The sequence below is a fragment of the Pangasianodon hypophthalmus genome, chromosome 4, assembly GCF_027358585.1.
Source record: "Pangasianodon hypophthalmus isolate fPanHyp1 chromosome 4, fPanHyp1.pri, whole genome shotgun sequence".
Lineage (NCBI taxonomy): Eukaryota > Metazoa > Chordata > Actinopteri > Siluriformes > Pangasiidae > Pangasianodon > Pangasianodon hypophthalmus.
This window is the reverse complement of record NC_069713.1, coordinates 22,473,624-22,489,572: the sequence shown is the minus strand read 5'-3', so window position 1 is coordinate 22,489,572 and position 15,949 is coordinate 22,473,624. Positions and strand designations below refer to the sequence as shown.

At 42.4% G+C, this 15,949-nt stretch overlaps 2 protein-coding genes across 3 annotated transcripts in view; both read right to left on the bottom strand.

The window, feature by feature from the left end:
- LOC113540130 (zinc transporter ZIP12) lies at nt 1-14,155 on the bottom strand. Its single transcript, XM_026936381.3, has 12 exons — nt 13,691-14,155; nt 12,198-12,524; nt 7,314-7,521; nt 7,089-7,231; nt 6,752-6,923; nt 5,490-5,662; nt 4,872-5,024; nt 2,562-2,642; nt 2,364-2,436; nt 2,122-2,280; nt 499-686; nt 1-362 (listed from the first exon to the last, which is right to left on the bottom strand). The coding sequence occupies exons 1-12, from the start codon at nt 14,153-14,155 to the stop codon at nt 234-236; spliced, it is 2,271 nt and encodes a 756-aa protein (XP_026792182.3). The 3' UTR covers nt 1-233.
- Nucleotides 13,014-15,949, bottom strand: part of mrc1a (mannose receptor, C type 1a) — a 23,294-nt gene continuing 20,358 nt past the window's right edge. For both annotated transcript variants that reach the window (XM_026936379.3, XM_026936380.3), the window contains one exon: nt 13,014-15,772. In XM_026936379.3, the coding sequence (XP_026792180.1) occupies nt 15,537-15,772 (236 nt within the window). In that variant the 3' untranslated portion in view covers nt 13,014-15,536. The remainder of the gene's footprint in view (nt 15,773-15,949) is intronic.

Here is a 15,949-nt window from a genome sequence, read left to right as displayed (position 1 = left end):
TACAGTTACAAATTCTTTATTAGTTTGAATTTGGTGCATCACAATAGGTAAAACATCAAAAATGTGCAGTTTGAAAGTCCCAGACTAGCATTGGTGAAAATAACACTACTTAACTGTACACTTTTTTTCAGCAGATTTTGGTTGGGGCTAAAATATTGCTTTAAAAAACTCTGAAAGAAACAACATTATATACTTTGATGCTGCCTTGTGAGATGTGTATGCATGTGTGCGTGTTAAAAAGTGAGTTTGTGTTCAAAGAGTGCTAGAAGCAGTAAACATGTCCAGCCCACCAAGAGGCCAATATTCTGCAGAATAAACATAAGAAATGGATGTGGAGAGCGAACTCTACTCATCTCGGGCATCTAGAGAAAGATGGGGAGAGAGAGAAAGAGCTTGAATGAGAAATGCTCATTGTTAAAATTGTTAAAACAGTGAGTATGATCTCAAAAATTAAGAACACCCTTTCAGAATATTGATTATTTTTAACATCAAACTTACCATCTCTACCAGTGACAGATAGAGAAATATCCCAGCTGTGACAGTAAAGATCCACTGTTGTACTTCCATTTCTGAGGAGACAACAAGGCCGATGTAGAGCCCTATGAAGGCTGTGAGGGCGCTGACAAAGTTCATGAGCACAGCACGCCTTACTGACAGACCAGAACTCAGCAACACAGCAAAATCACCTGCAGAAAGACAGCATTCCTGCATTCGTAAGTAGTGTTAGGGTTGATGATTTTTGATTATAGTCCTCTAGCCTATGATGCTGGTTCATGATATGTATACTGTATTTGCACCACTGAAATGCATTACAAGTATTTCCATTATGTGTAGAATGGGCCTGTGCACTTTTTGTCATTCTGTTTTTGTGGCAGTCACAGTGTACATGGACCAGAAAGCAAGTACTTTTTTAAAAAAAATTACTTGTATAAGGTATTAAGTGCATTCTGTAGATCAAAAGTAAGCAGACATTCTACATATTTGTAATACTGTTGTAATTTGAGTGTAGCTACAGTTTAGAGATGGCACAATCCACTTTTTCTTTGAATACCTTGAGTATCAGCTGATATTTAATATTTTATATATGAAGATGATATTTTTTTCTTGAAAAGCTACTAAGCTTTAAAATATTTTTTTAAACTGAAACACTTAAAAAATACTTGCAAAATATGCAACTAAAAATGCAATGTGTTTTTAAGATCACTTACATTGCAAATATAATATTATAAGTATTGTGACCTTTCAGTGTAGTGACCAGTTGAAAGCAAGATGACCTGAGGGGAAATTACCTCTTTTATTGGTTACTCATTATGACAGTTCTTTTAACTGTATAGGGAAAAACAGGAGTGAGGTCATAACAAATACAGGGAATCACAGTGAGAACAGACATACAAAAGAGTAAAAAGGCACCAAAATGACATATCCCACTCCCAACAACAACAGGAATACCCCATGAACAACAACAGCAATAATAAACAACATTAACAGCTATGGAACAGTGAAAAACACAAAAGAACATCGCGGGGGCAAAGCTATGCAAAATAAGCATGCGGTTCATACACACAGCATCCCCAACTCTAAGGTTCAGGTACAGAATGCCACACAGCCCCGAAACCCCCCCAAGAGACCCAGTCACCCCAACACAGTCCCCAATATAGCTCATTACAGCTCATTGTCCCTTAAACAAGTGAGTGGCTGCCTGGGTCACCGTGTTGGACAGCTATCATCAGTCTGACTACGCCCCTAACAAGTGCACTAACAGGTCAGCCAGATACACAATGCACTGCTCCTTTATCAGCTGTCAAACCTGTGCTGTTATAGAAAAAACAGATTTCTTCAAATCAGAAAACTGTTTTCGTAGCTAAAACAATGTAATTTACCTTACATTCATAACAATGTGGCTGTAGTGGAGTGTGATTTCTCTGTTTCACATTTCCAATTTCTTCAAGAAAGGACAATTTAGTTGCAGTGTAACCTTACTGAGTAAATTATGGTATAAAATATTTATTCTGAGAGACATTAAAGCAAGGAAGGAAATGTCACTAATAGCTGTTAAATTGTGTTCATTTAAAGCTAAATAAATTGAGGTCTTTAGATCAAGTTTCACTTCAAAACTCTTACCCATTTCATGGGGAATCTCATGGCACAGGATAGCTACTGTTGTTGCCATGCCAGTTTCGACTGAGTTGGAGAAAGCTGCTCCCACCACCAAACCATCTGCAAAATTATGGAGGCTGTCGCCCACTATCACCATTGCAGCCAGCAGTGGAATGCCTCGTTCTGGGGAAAATGGGGAGAACAAAAAGAAATTAGTCTGTAAAGATGATGATGATGATGATGATGATGACATACAATACACTTACTCTGTCGCTGAGCAGGTTCGATGCTGGGCTCCACTTGTTGTATTTCTGTACCCTCTGTCTCCTCTAAAGTTCTCTGCACATAAATTTAACAGGTCCACTTAGGTGTACACTGTGCCACTAATTATTCACTCACGTCTCTGAAACAACTTATCCCACAGACATAATGTTGCTCCATATGAACACATAGTGTACACTGACCAGTTGCATGGTAGACACTGATTTTCCCCTCTGGCCTTCTCCATTACAGCTCAACTCTACAGACAAGCCATGTGAGTGACTCTGTGAGAGAAACCACAACATTAAACATTACATACGGAGATATACATGCATCCTGGATACATTTGCATGAATATACTGTATACTACGTACACACAAATGTACACTTGTTGGGTTCACAAGTAGTAAAAAGAGGTAGACAGCACAAACTCTAGTCACTAGATGGCACTGTTTCAAGGATAAAGATTACACAAGCCTACTTGTATACTATATAATGAAGCTGTATATGCTGTATAATAAATACTACCCTTGTAGTATGGGGTATAGTATGCAGCATGCCAGAATTATCATCTGTTCCTCAGAATTACATGGGTTCATATTTTTGAGTATCTTTATAGTTACTAAAACTTAAACCAGAAATAACGCAGTGAGGCATTGGGGGCAGATTGCCCAGATAGCACTTATATATGGGTACTACTAATGTCTCAACAATGTTGCATGGAGCGAGTTGAGAACTCTTGCCCTAGTTAATTTTGCATCACTTACATCATACAAGTGGCACAAGACGAAGAGGGTCAATGGGGTAATTACTTGCTCTTGGCAAGAAGAAGAAGATTTCACTGGCAATTTGTGTAGTCTACAGTTTTTACCTTTAACCATGTCATATTGGCTTTCTAACTAGCTGGTTACCAACTAGGTAGTGTGCTATTTGAAGAGCTTGCTAGCTAATTAGCAGAATAAGGTAATGAGGTTACATCTTTCATGTAAAGATGGATTGGTTGATTATTTAAAAATTGATCTGATTTATAGGCTGCTATGTGCAATTTTTTTTTTTACACTATATGACCAAAAGTATGTGGACACCTGACATTCACAGCTGTATGTGGGCCTTCCTCAAACTGTTGTCACAAACTTGAAAACACACAATTGTCTAGAATGTCTTTGTATGCTGTAGCTTTAAGATTTCCTTTCACTGGAGCTAAGGGACCCGAACCTGTTTCATCATGAAGACATGGAACTCATTTTTGCTGCCAATATTTCTGCTATACTTATTGCTGCTATGCAACAAAAGAGTTTACAGTTAACAGTTCATGTTCTGTGTATTTATTGCCCTGTGTATTTATTGTTCTGTTCAGTGTATTTATTGTCCCACACTTGTCTCACACTATTGTATATTTTTTATAGTCCTGCATACTGTTCTGTGCTGCACTGTGGTCCTGGAAAAACGATATTTTTTCCAATGTATGCAACCTATATAGAGGAATGACAATAAAAACACACTTGACTTGACTCAACTCCACTGAACAACTTTGGGATGAATTTGAATGACGGCTGTGGACCAGGACTCCTCACCCGACATCAGTGCCAAACCAAAATCTAGTGGAAAGCTTTCCCAGAATAGTGGAGTTTACAGTTATACTGTAGCAGCAAAGGGGGAACAACCAACTTTTTTTAATTACTCTTTGTTTTTTGGGCCTTAACATGTAGAACCCTACAGTGTGTTTCCCCATAAGACAGGGTTCCCAGTAGGTCTTTTTTGGAAGCTTTTCCTGTTTTTCCCCTTGTGTTGCCTGTGTTTTTCTCTCCCTCTCTTTCTGTTGTGTGTGTCTGGGTGTGGTGCTCCACTTTGTGCCTCTTCCCAATTGATCAGCAAACGCACGTGCTTCCCATCTGCTTATCAGTCTGCAACACATATAAACCCCGGTTCTTTAGTCACTCATCACCAGATCGTTCTAGCTACCAGTGTGGTATCAACATTAAGGGCTCTTTCGTGTTTATGCTCTGCCTTTTGCTTCCTTGTTCTTGTTTCTCATGTAACCCTGTTTCTCCTGCCTACATCCACATCTGCCTACTTGCCTGCCTGCACTCTGCTACACCCAATCCTGTGTCACCTCCCCAGAGTGTCCAACCCTCATGCCACTGACTTGAGTTTGAGTCCTGGCCTCCACAGACAGACCGAGCCATGCTCCTTCCCCAAACATCTCATTATCCTTTAATAAAACCTGTTTAACCTTCTGTCCTTGAGTCTGTGTTTTGCTTCTAGGGCCAAACTTTCTTAGGCTATAACATAAATATCCAATAAATATCCAAAAAAAAAAAAAAACCCATAAATAACCCCTTTACCACAAAGGAGAAATGACAGGGAGAAGAGTGATAATAGTATATGAAATAATAGTAATAGTACATAATAGAATAGTATATTAGTATTAAATAGTATTTAATACTATTTAATACTAATATACTAATATATAGAAAATAGTATTGAAACAGTGGATTTCTGGAAGAACTTACATGCCCTTGTGATGACATTACAAATGAGAAGATTCTCTCAATAAGAAAAAAGCCATAGATCCCAGCGATTATGCCCATGATCTTCCACAGGTATTCTTTTTGTTCCATAAGGTTAGAGTCATCATGCTGGCTGTCATCATGAAGGCCAAGGATCTCCAAATTAGTTGGAAAATATGGACAAAAATATGTGAATAGTAATAACAGCAGTGTAAGGGCCAGCCATGACATAATTACAAACGTTTACTGCTAACTTCTCAGCCCTGTTTATGAATCCTGAATGACACACAGAGTAGCTAGCAGCATTTTTATTAATATATTCAGAGATTAGATGGTAGATTTTGTGTGTTCATAAGTAACAGTAAATTTAGCATAACTTCAGTCCAACATATTAGAGTAAGAATTACCGTTATATAGATTATTAATAAGCATGTTTTTAAATCATGTTTTTTTTTCAGTGACACCTGAATTACATACAGATCATGGAGTTTTTGACACACACACACCGAGAATACTAATGTATTGAAAACTTTTGGGTTAGATAGTATAGAGAGTTTTAGGGAGGTAAGTAAATATGTACTGTTCTATATCTATATACTGTTCTAGAGTTAGGTTGGCTACCTCTGGTATCAGATGGAGCAGTGCGTCTCCTGACAGTGTGCCCACAGCAAGCCCAACAAACAGCTGCAGGATGAGATTGTAAGTCTTCTGACAGGAGCTAAAGAAGATCAGGCAAATACCCAACATCGAACCCACCGTGATCAGCAACACCGCAACTGAACTGTAGCCATACTCTGTTGAAGAGAGATATAGAGATATACATACACGTACAGAGAGAAATACTATAGTGTGTCTCATACTGACTGACTCTATTCTGCATTTTGTTTACTACAACCTTTTTTTTTTACATTTGGTTTCTTAAAATTATCCTCTCTCGTTAATGCTCGGTGGTGTTCAGATAGCATGATAATTTGTTTTACGTCGTCTTACAACTGAAATTTTAAAGGAGGCAATGTTTTAAGGAAATCTGGTTCACAGAAAAAACAAGTTAGATCATCAAATCATGTTTTGTACAGTGTATATTTTGAGTGTAAAAGTTTGAATGCCCTTGAACAAATGTAGTATTTTAATTCAGGAGATATTTACCATATTAGGTTTCACAGATGTTCAGTCATTATCAAAAATAATCAAGTCATGTAGGTTAATATATTCAGTAAATAGTGAAATAGTGGAAAGAAATACAGTTTATCTTTTCAAACATTGGGATTTCTTTTTCTCAGTGAGATTTCCATTTCTAAATATTCTCTAATAACTTATATTAGAGATTACAGATTATTATATGCCTGCCCTTTAATACTGCCTCTAAACTTTTCCATGCTCTGAACAGCTTTTAGATTCTTTCTGTGATAATATTTGCCCACCACTTCTTTCTGACATCCTAGGATTTCTTTTATAATTCTGCCATATGTACTGTCTACTTCAAATCAGGTTTGTAGACCAAGATGCCTAAATTTGGCCTTCTTTTATTTATTTGTTTGTTTGTTTGTTTGTTTGCTTGTTTGTTTGTCTGTCTGTTTGTTTATTTATCTATATGTTTTAATTTGATGTCTTCTTGCAAAATACAGCTACATTTCAATTTAACTTTTGGATTTTTTTTTTCTTCAAATAAATGGTAAAATAGAGTTATGTTTTTATTTGTTTTCAAGTAGCAATACGGGATGCCAACTTGAACTATTAAATATTTTTAGTGGAAGTTATGCGCTTCAAGTACCCCACAAAGAATTGTCATAGATCCCTCATAACAGAACTACCTAAATTACATTAAAACAAAAGCTGAAATACAGACTCAATGTAATAAGTTAGTAATAAGTAATGACTCTTACTCTCAATGTCACTTGGTGTTGATTTCCTAGCTATTGATTGTGTAGGGTTACAGGCATCACCCAGCAGCTGCTGAATGATTGCAGGACAGATGTTTTTGAAGTGATCTCTGGAGATTGGTGAGAAAGGATCAAGGACAAAGATGTCCAGCAGCTGACTAGCTGAAAAGCACATCTATATGAGGATATAAAATTTGAGATTCAAAAAAAAAAAACACTCTAGATGTCTACACAATCAGCTTGCAACTATGCAGCAAACCTGCATTCACCATATTGAACTTGTTGACTTATTCACTTGTATTAAACATCTTAAAATCTTAGTCATCTCAAATGATAGTACCTGTGTCCAGTCTCTGGTTCCTCTTAGTAATTCCTGATTATATGTATTAGGGGATGGTTCTGTTGTGCTCCTCATTCTCCTGCCTTGTGATTTGGTAGAGGCAGCTCCACCAACACCAAGTTGGAGTAATAGCTGTTGCAGATCTGAATAAACAATAAGTGACATCTGTCCTATATGCTTATACACACAGTGTTTCTGTATGTGTGAACTTGTGTTTGTAATTACCCATGACATAGAGATCACTGGTTCGGTTGAGCGACTGGAATATGTAATCAGTGAAGAAAGCAGGCGAGGGGAGGTTTCGTCTCCTTACACAACGGCCCTGGCGCAAGTGATTGACAATAGCCGCAGCTAATAGAGGAACAGAGGATGATTCGACACCTCTGCTGTCAGTCACGCCCACTTCCTCCATCAGCTGTGCAGCATCAATACACTGACAGCACAAATATAAATGCAAGTATTGAAACCTCTTTGTAGATTGTAGTGCTCAGACCTACACATGTGTGTCAAAGGAATACCCCATCATTTTTACTGTATATGTATATTACTGTATATGTGGGATTACTATGAACAAGAATTATACAATGTTTCTTATATTGATTAAAAAAAAAGCCAGTTCCCCTTCAGGAACTCGAGCTGTGTCGAAACGCTATGGGAACGCCTTCAGCGTGACCACGCTCTGAATCAAGTGTGTAATCAGTCCAATGGATGGGCGAGACGTCACGGGCGGAGTGACAGAGCGACCAGGAAGCCTAAAAGCACAGCGGCAGCTTTTTGGATACAGCGGCAGCTTTTTTTTTCATTCAGCGCGCGCTCTGTGTGTGGTCCTTTTATGTGGTTTTGCTTTCACCACAGCATGCCTAAAGCTCGCAAAAAGACAAAACATAAGGGTGAGAGCAGGCAGTGTTTTAGGCTGTGTGTTTCTCCCTGCCCGCGCTATATTACGGGTGGGGATACACACGGTCTGTGCGTTGTCTGCTTGGGAGCGGAGCACGCAAAGTCCGCTCTCGAGGGAGCCAACTGCCCGCATTGCGTGCATTTGCCACTGCATGTGCTTCGCTCCTGGAAGGCTCTTTTTGAGAAGGGAGCCTTCACCAGCGTTCCTCGCGGTGCTGGCCCCGCTTCTGCCGAGGCAGAGTGGCGGCTACACTCGTGTGGATCGCAGATGGATTTGGTAGAGGGAATGGAGACGGGCAAGCCCCTATTTTCTTCCTCACCCACCAGATCCACTGCTCTCTCTCTGGGATCGGAAGCCCACTCCGCGGTTTCCTGCCCCTGGCAAGAGGGCTCGACGCTCCTCCTGTCTTCCTCCTAGGAGGTTGATGTGGAGGGCGTCGATGAGGGGCACCGAGGTGTCGAGGTCGTGGGGGAGGCCTTTTTCGGCCCGTATTTTCAGTCCCGTCTCCTGCCATTATGCTAATGTGGCGGGGCTGACTGATCACGGTTACAGGACGATGCCCCAGGTTGAATAGACGCAGGCTAGCTATCTGTCCCCTGACGCGGCATCGTCCCTGAAGGCTCCGGCATTGCCCTCCAAGTTGCTGCAGACCACCTCAGCGCTGGTGGGCAAAGGGTACACGGCAGCAGGCCAGGCTGGCACTTGCCTGCACACCATGGCGGTGTTGCAGGCCTACCAGGCCGATCTGCTGAAAGAGCTGGACGAGGGCAGATTAAGTTGGAGGATGTCTCAGAGCTTACATGAACCGGCGGTTCCTCCCTCGCCTCTCTCTAGCTCTTGGAGCTGCCGGGTGGGGGCAGCCCCCTCCGTGTACCAGCTCCTCACACCGGGAGGCACAGAGACAGAGCGTTTCCTCCCGTGCTCCCCCGCATCGGGACCGGGAGCCCCAGTGACGCTCTGGGCTGGGGATTTGCGGACTGTTCTGCAGGCTAGGAAGACCTCGGCCAGGAGTTCCTGATGCCTGTGGTCCAGAAAGTCTGAGGGCAGGCCCCTCTGGGGAAGAGCGGTGTACACCTCATCACATGGTGCCCATCTCTCCTCAGTGCCCTCAGGGGATCGATCTGCCAACCCTGCCACCCATGGTGCTTCAGGGTGCAGCAGTCTCCGGCGAGTGCTTCTCTCAGTTTCCGGCCGGGCACGTAGCGGTACTGGGAGACTCGCTACCTCTTTGGAGGTTCCCAGAGCAGCTAGTTCGGCCGTCCCCTGCCAGTTCACTGCTTCAGAGCACCGAGCTAGCGGCTCTCATTTCACCAGAGGTCAGTCTCGAGAGACTGATTCCCTTAGTGGGCTATTCGGCAGCGTGGGAACTTCTGCCAAATGTGTCTCTATGGGTCCTGCATACTGTAGAGAGAGGCTACCGAATCCAATTTGGTTCTCCACCACCTCGTTTCTGCAGAATTCTGCCCACTCTGGTGGGCCCCGAGCAGGTTCTGGTAATTGAACAAGAAGTAAACACTCTCCTGGGGAAGGAGGCCAAAGAGGTAGTCCCTCCTCACTACAGAGAGTCTGGGTTCTACAGCCGGTACTTCATCGTTCCAACGAAGGATGGAGGGTTGCGTCCCTTTTTAGAATTGCGTCATTTGAACCGCTCAGTCATGCCACTGAAGTTCAGGATGCTTACAATCAGACAAGTTGTGACTCAGATCAAGTCTGAGTACTGGTTTGTAATGATTGATCTAGAAGACACATATTTCCATATCTCCATCCTTCCCCAACACAGGCAGTTCCTGAGGTTTGCTTTCGGGGGCGAAGCTTACCGATATCGGGTTCTTCCGTTTGGCCTGGCACTCTCACCCCGCACTTTCACGAAGTGTGTGGATGCTGCTTTGGCTCCTCTGCGACTCTAGGGCATCCGCATCTGAATTATATCAACGATTGGTTGATATTAGCTCAATCGGAGCAGGCGGCAGTTCGGCATTGAGATGTCGTTCCTGCCCACATGAAAGAGCTGGGGTTAAGACTAAAGACCGAGAACAGTGTGCTTTCTCCAGTACAGAGAACCGATTATCTGGGCGTGGTGTGGCATTCGACCACGATGCAGGCACGTCTGTCCCCTGCTCAGATCGAGTCGATCCTCATGGCAGTCATGAGAGTAAGAGAAGGCCGGTCACTCGCTGTAAAGCAGTTCCAGAAACTGCTGGGTCTGATGGCAGCTGCATCCATTGTGATATCTTTTGGCCTGCTGTACATGAGTGGTGGCTCGAGACCAAGGGGTTCTCTCCGAGGGGAAACCCGCTTCGCTTACGTCAACCACCAGGGAGGTCTGCGTTCATGCCCCCTTTACAGGCTGGCACTCTGGATCCTTGGGTGGTTCCAGGGGAAACTCCTCCCTCTGGGAGCAGTATATATTCCTGGACATCTCATTATCGGAGCAGACATCCTGTTGAGGCAGATATGGAGAGTGTTTGGCCAGGCTCAGTTGGATCTGTTTGCGACTCAGGAGATATCCCACTGTCCCCTCTGGTTCTCTCTGACTCATCCAGGTCCTCTCAGACTGGATACCATGGTACAGACTCCCCCGATTGCTCTGCTCCCGGGAGTTCCAGAGAGAGTGCGCCAGGACAGGGTCCTTCTGTTGTTAGTAGCCCCGTTCTGGCCGGGCCGACTATGGTTCTCAGACCTGATTTCCCTTCTTGACGGCCCTCCATGGGAGATCCCTGTCAGGAGGGACCTCCTCTCACAGGCGGGTTTCTACCCCCACCCAGAGTTGCGGAAGCTGTGGATATGGCCTCTGAGGGGGCACAACTCTTAGCTTCCGGCCTCTCAACCGAGGTTGTTGAGACCATTCTCCAATCCAGAGCTCCTTCTATGGGGAAACTGTACACCTTGAAGTGGAAACTTTTCACTTCTTGGTGCGGAGACCGCCAGCTCGACCCAGTTAACTGCCCTGTTGGTACAGTATTGGAGTTCTTGCAGCTCCAATTCTCAGCAGGGTTGACCCACTCCACCTTGAAGGTCTACGTGGCGGCCATTGCGGCCTGCCACGCCCCTCTCAGTGGTCAGTCTGTGGGCAGACACCCCCTAGTTACACGTTTCCTCTCCGGTTTACTGAGACCTCCGGTACGATCTCGTGTCCCTCCGTGGGACCTGGCTGTGGTGTTACATGCTCTCTGTAAACCTCCTTTTGAGCCTATAGAGGAGATATCTGATCTTCATCTCACTTTTAAAACATCCTTTCTTCTGGCGATTTCCTCTCTCAAGAGAGTTGGGGATCTACAGGCCCTCTCAGTGACTTTGAGACTTTATATTTAGACTTTGCGCCTGGTCTGGCCAAAGCGTTTCTTCACCCTCGAGCGGGGTATGTTCCTAAAGTTCCCTCCTCTACACCACGGCCTGTCGTACTCCAGGCCTTCTGTCCTCCTCCCTTTCGGGGGCCCGACCAGCAGAGGCTTAATTGTAACGTCCACAGAGCTGCCCTGTGGAGTAGGGCAGACCATTTGTTTGTGTGCTATGGTCCCCCTAAGCGAGGTCTCCCTGCTACTAAACAGACCCTCAGCGGAGGATCGTGGATCGTGGATTCCATCTGTCTGGCCTATGAGTCCTCTGATCTCCCCTCGCCTTTGGGAGTCAAGGCTCACTCCACTAGAAGTGTGGCGCCCTCCAATACCTTTCTGGCAGGTGTCCCTATGCAGGACATCTGCAATGCTGCGGGTTGGTCTGTGCCCCTGACTTTCGTCAGGTTCTATGGCCTCAACATGCGAGCCACTACGCATGGATTTGTAAGTCTGGTGGCGTGGGCATACTCGTTCCCATATCGTTTCGACACAGCTCGAGTTCCTGAAGGGGAACGTCTCCAGGTTACGTATGTAACCATGGTTCCCCGAGGGAACGAGACGCTGCGTCTCAGTGCCATACTTCTGGCATGCCTGCAAGCGCCTCTTCATTCTCAAAGCTGCCGTTGTATCCACCGCGCATGCTTTTAGGCTTCCTGGTCGCTACGTCACCCCGCCTGTGACGTCTTGCCCATCCATTGGACTGATTATGCACGTGATTCAGAGCGTGGTCACGCTGAAGGCGTTCCCATAGTGTTTCGACGCAGCATCTCGTTCTCTCGGGGAACCATGGTTACATACGTAACCTGGTGACATTTTCTTGAAATTCACATGTTTGTGTTTGGGTGTCACAGACAGTTAAAATGTAAGACCAGTAACCTGTGTGTGTTTTGAGGCAGGTCTTTCTTCTGGTTGATAGTGTTGGTTAATAAGTTGCAAGATGCTCTCTGTTTCATTGGGTGAGAGGAAATGTCCATCTTCTGATGAGTGGAGTGAAGTCAGAGCTCGAAGACAGTATGAGAAATCATGATATAAGGGTGAAAAGAAGGAGGAGGGTGACAAAGATGAGGCATTGGAGGAACAAATCTGTCTCATGTTGATGATATAATAGAGGAGCATGGTGGATATCTTAAGGTAGGTGTTCTCACTGATGTAGTCATTCCCATCATCTTCCAGTGCTGACATTAACCAGTCTTGAGGAAGACACTAATAAGAAGCATATGAAATAGGAAACATAAACTGTTAAATGGGCATATTAATTGACAAATAGAGAGCTTAGATTGCTTATAAGACAGGCTGTTTTATCTTAAATATAATGTTGTTTCACCTGTGTAAAAAGCATGAATACCTGTTGCATTTTCCCAACAATGTTATATGCTGTGTGTATTGTATACCCAAGTTTGTTTAAGATAAGCAGGAAGTGCTCTCTTAAAGGGAACCTTTTAGAAAAACAGGGGACCCACTTTTACTTTCTTCTCTCTCGCTCTCTCTCTCTCTCTCTCTCACACACACACACACACACACACACACACACACACACACACACACACACAAGCACTCAAAGACCTCTTTGAGTCTGTTAGAAAACATGCCATTAAGCAGCTCTTTGTACTTAGGGGACAGGCTTTGTATTTCCTAATCACACACATACAAAAACACTAACACAGAATAAACCACTTCAGTCGTCATACTCAGTACATTCCCATGAATTCCTTTTATTATTAGAGAAGCAACAAGTGCTACGCATGGACGGATTCTTAGAAAAGAGAAGATTCCTGTTGACATTAAGTTTAAAGCTGCAATGAGGAAAGCTCTGTTCACATCACACTTAACAATCTCTTGCTTTGGCTTAGCAGATTTAGTAAGAATCTAAGGAGATGGCTGTAACCAATGATGAAATTAAAGAAATAAACAAGCAGTAATGGGGCATAATTCAAAGTATGTGGAAAAGAATAGAAAAAAATAACAACATAAGTAAAAAGAAAAATATATAAAATCATTTAGAACCTGACCTGTTTGCTTTTGGTGCTTATGAGAGTTCTATTATTAGAAGGGTATCCTCAATAATTCTTATGTCAAAGTACATGGTAGATTTTGATTGGTTTGCTCATGGTGGGCAATTTTATTTTATCACATCATGAAAATAAATGTTCACCTTTTTTACTTTAAACATTGCTTAAGAATAGAAATGGGTTTGAATTAATGTGTAGTTTTGTTACTATAGTGAATTAAATTAACAGTTTTTTGTGTTTTAGCCATGTACATCCTTGTTCAATCTTAGCACTGGATTTATTGACCTTGTGTTGAGCAGGAAGTGGTCTTAGATTCATTTTTGGAATTTGAGGTGGATAGGTTAGACCTCTTCTTCATACCTTCTCACAGAGCTGCTGGTTTTCTGGACACTCGACAATCCTGAAGAGCTCACTGACCAAAGAACCCACATCTTCCCTTCGCAAGGCTTCCTGACTTTTTGCCACTGGTATCCAGTTACTCAGGCCATTGAGAAGGCCCAGCACAGGCCATAATCTGTACAAACTGCACATTGCAACTAACACACCCCTGCATGTACGTACGCTCACGGTAACTGAAACCTGCACAGGACACAGGAGAAGCAGAAAGAGAAAAGAAGCACAAACTATAAGAGTTTTTGTTATAGACCAAAAAGCTTGATGAAGTATGAAATGAAGGCATGAAATGGAGAGAAACTGTAGTATGTGAATAGCAAAGGGCTTGGGGGGAGTAGGCTGAGAGGGCATGTTTTTTTTCTTTAATGAATTGTAATTAAGGGGCTTTTCAAAGAATCTTTGGAGTAGCAGGAGGCCAGAAAAAGGCCCCATTAATGAGCTTCTTCAAGCCTTTACATTGACTCCTATTCTGCCCAAAAAGCATTTCTGAACAAACAGGAGAAAAACAGAAACTTGGAAAAGGTGAAAGAGCTTGGGTTTTGCGTTAAATTAAGAACGTAGACAGACAATAGTAAGTTCTTTGCTGATACTATAGGACAGGGCAAGATTTGTTTACATGTACGTTAACTTCACATACACAGTATCTAAGCCCGTGCCTAAAAACTGACTACACAAATCCTGAAACATGCACACACAAACTCTACCCATGCATCAGCTATGCACAGAATCAAAATGCTCTCCATGACTAGCAAGTTCTTATAACTCACAATATTGACTACACACTGTACTGACTATTATGCTACACCAATACCAGCAACACCAAAAACAACAACTCACTCCAAGACTATAAAGTCTAAACAATTTATTTTTAGTCCCTCTCTTTAAATCTCAACTTTAATTATGAAATTACTGGCCTTGCTTTTCTTTCCAGTCCACTGTGTAGCTGAAGAAAAGAATATATTCCTTCTCCAAGGTTCAGAAAGCTGGGAGAAATCTATGGCATGAATTCCAGAGCACGGGTAAATGCTTTAATGAGCAAATATGCTAGTGCCCCTTGCAGGGGATTAGTAGCCTCTGGTTGAGGCTCTTAGGTCAGTGGTTACTATGGCAGTATGAGCCTCATTTTAGAAATGATTGTGGGGATCATGTAGGTTGTATGAGAGTCAGACAGAGAGAGAGAGAGAGAGAGAGAGAGAGAGAGAGATATAGGGAAACAAATAGAGAACCCCAGAGAGAGAGAGAGAGAGAGAGAGAGAGAGCAGCACTTCATTATATATTCTATAGCTGAACACAGGCTCAAACTCATTCAGTTCATTATGTTAATGTTATATCAGGCAAGTATTTTACATTTCATAAAGCTGAACAAAAATATCTATAATATTTTTAACAACTAAGATAGATTCATGCTTCATTCCTTTTTAGTTCTTTAAACATTTATTTACAATAGCAAATTTAAAATGTAAAATAATAAATGACAATGTCAATAAAGCACAGCTCTGAGAATAAAAATATGGTGGTATACAGTCTATGAACATTTACATTGTCCTATATTATCTTGAACATTTTTAGGATTAAAGAAAGTACTATAAGATGTAAATAAGCAACATGTGATTTCATCACCTCATGTTTAGCAGAGTGGACAAAGTGTTTTGTGTATTACTCTACTAAATATTGAGCAGACATCTTCCTACTACCAAGCAGATTGGTGATGTACAAAATTCATCTATACATCTTGATTATTTAAAAAACACATTTTTCTTTTGTGTAATTAACATAGAAATTTGTTGTAACACTGTGTGTGCGTGTGTGTGTGTTATGCATGCTCATTTTGTTCCATGTTGGTAACCAGTCCCTTGGTGTCTACTGTAGTGGTAGATCGTGCAGGGTTGTTAAAGTAGAGTGTGTTATCAAACGTACACTCCCCGACTACTGGGATAGTTGGTCTTTTATAGAAGAGGAAGGCAGCCAGTCCTGCTACAGCAATTATCACCAATACAACTGCTACAGCGATACCAGTGTAGCCATGAGAGGCTTCTTCCACATGTGGTTCTGCAGGGCAAAATTAATAATTAGGAGCATTGAAAAACTGTTCTCAATAAAACTCATAACACAAAATGATTTCATAGCATCAGAGTTGCCTGTTTCACTTGCAGGTTTATTTAGCCTTGAAAAGGCTTTTTTAGGTTAATGTTAGAAATGAAGCAGCTGATTTAGAGTAAATGAACT

Coding starts and splice junctions, on each gene's coding strand:
- LOC113540130 (XM_026936381.3), bottom strand. CDS start 14,155: ATGGGGCCTTTTTCTGGCCTCCTGCTACTCCAAAGATTCTTTGAAAAG. Junction 5,025..5,489: donor TGCTCCATCTGATACCAGAG/GTAGCCAACCTA, acceptor ACTAATTTGGAG/ATCCTTGGCCTTCATGATGA. Junction 2,643..4,871: donor TAATGTCATCACAAGGGCAT/GTAAGTTCTTCC, acceptor TTTCTCTCACAG/AGTCACTCACATGGCTTGTC.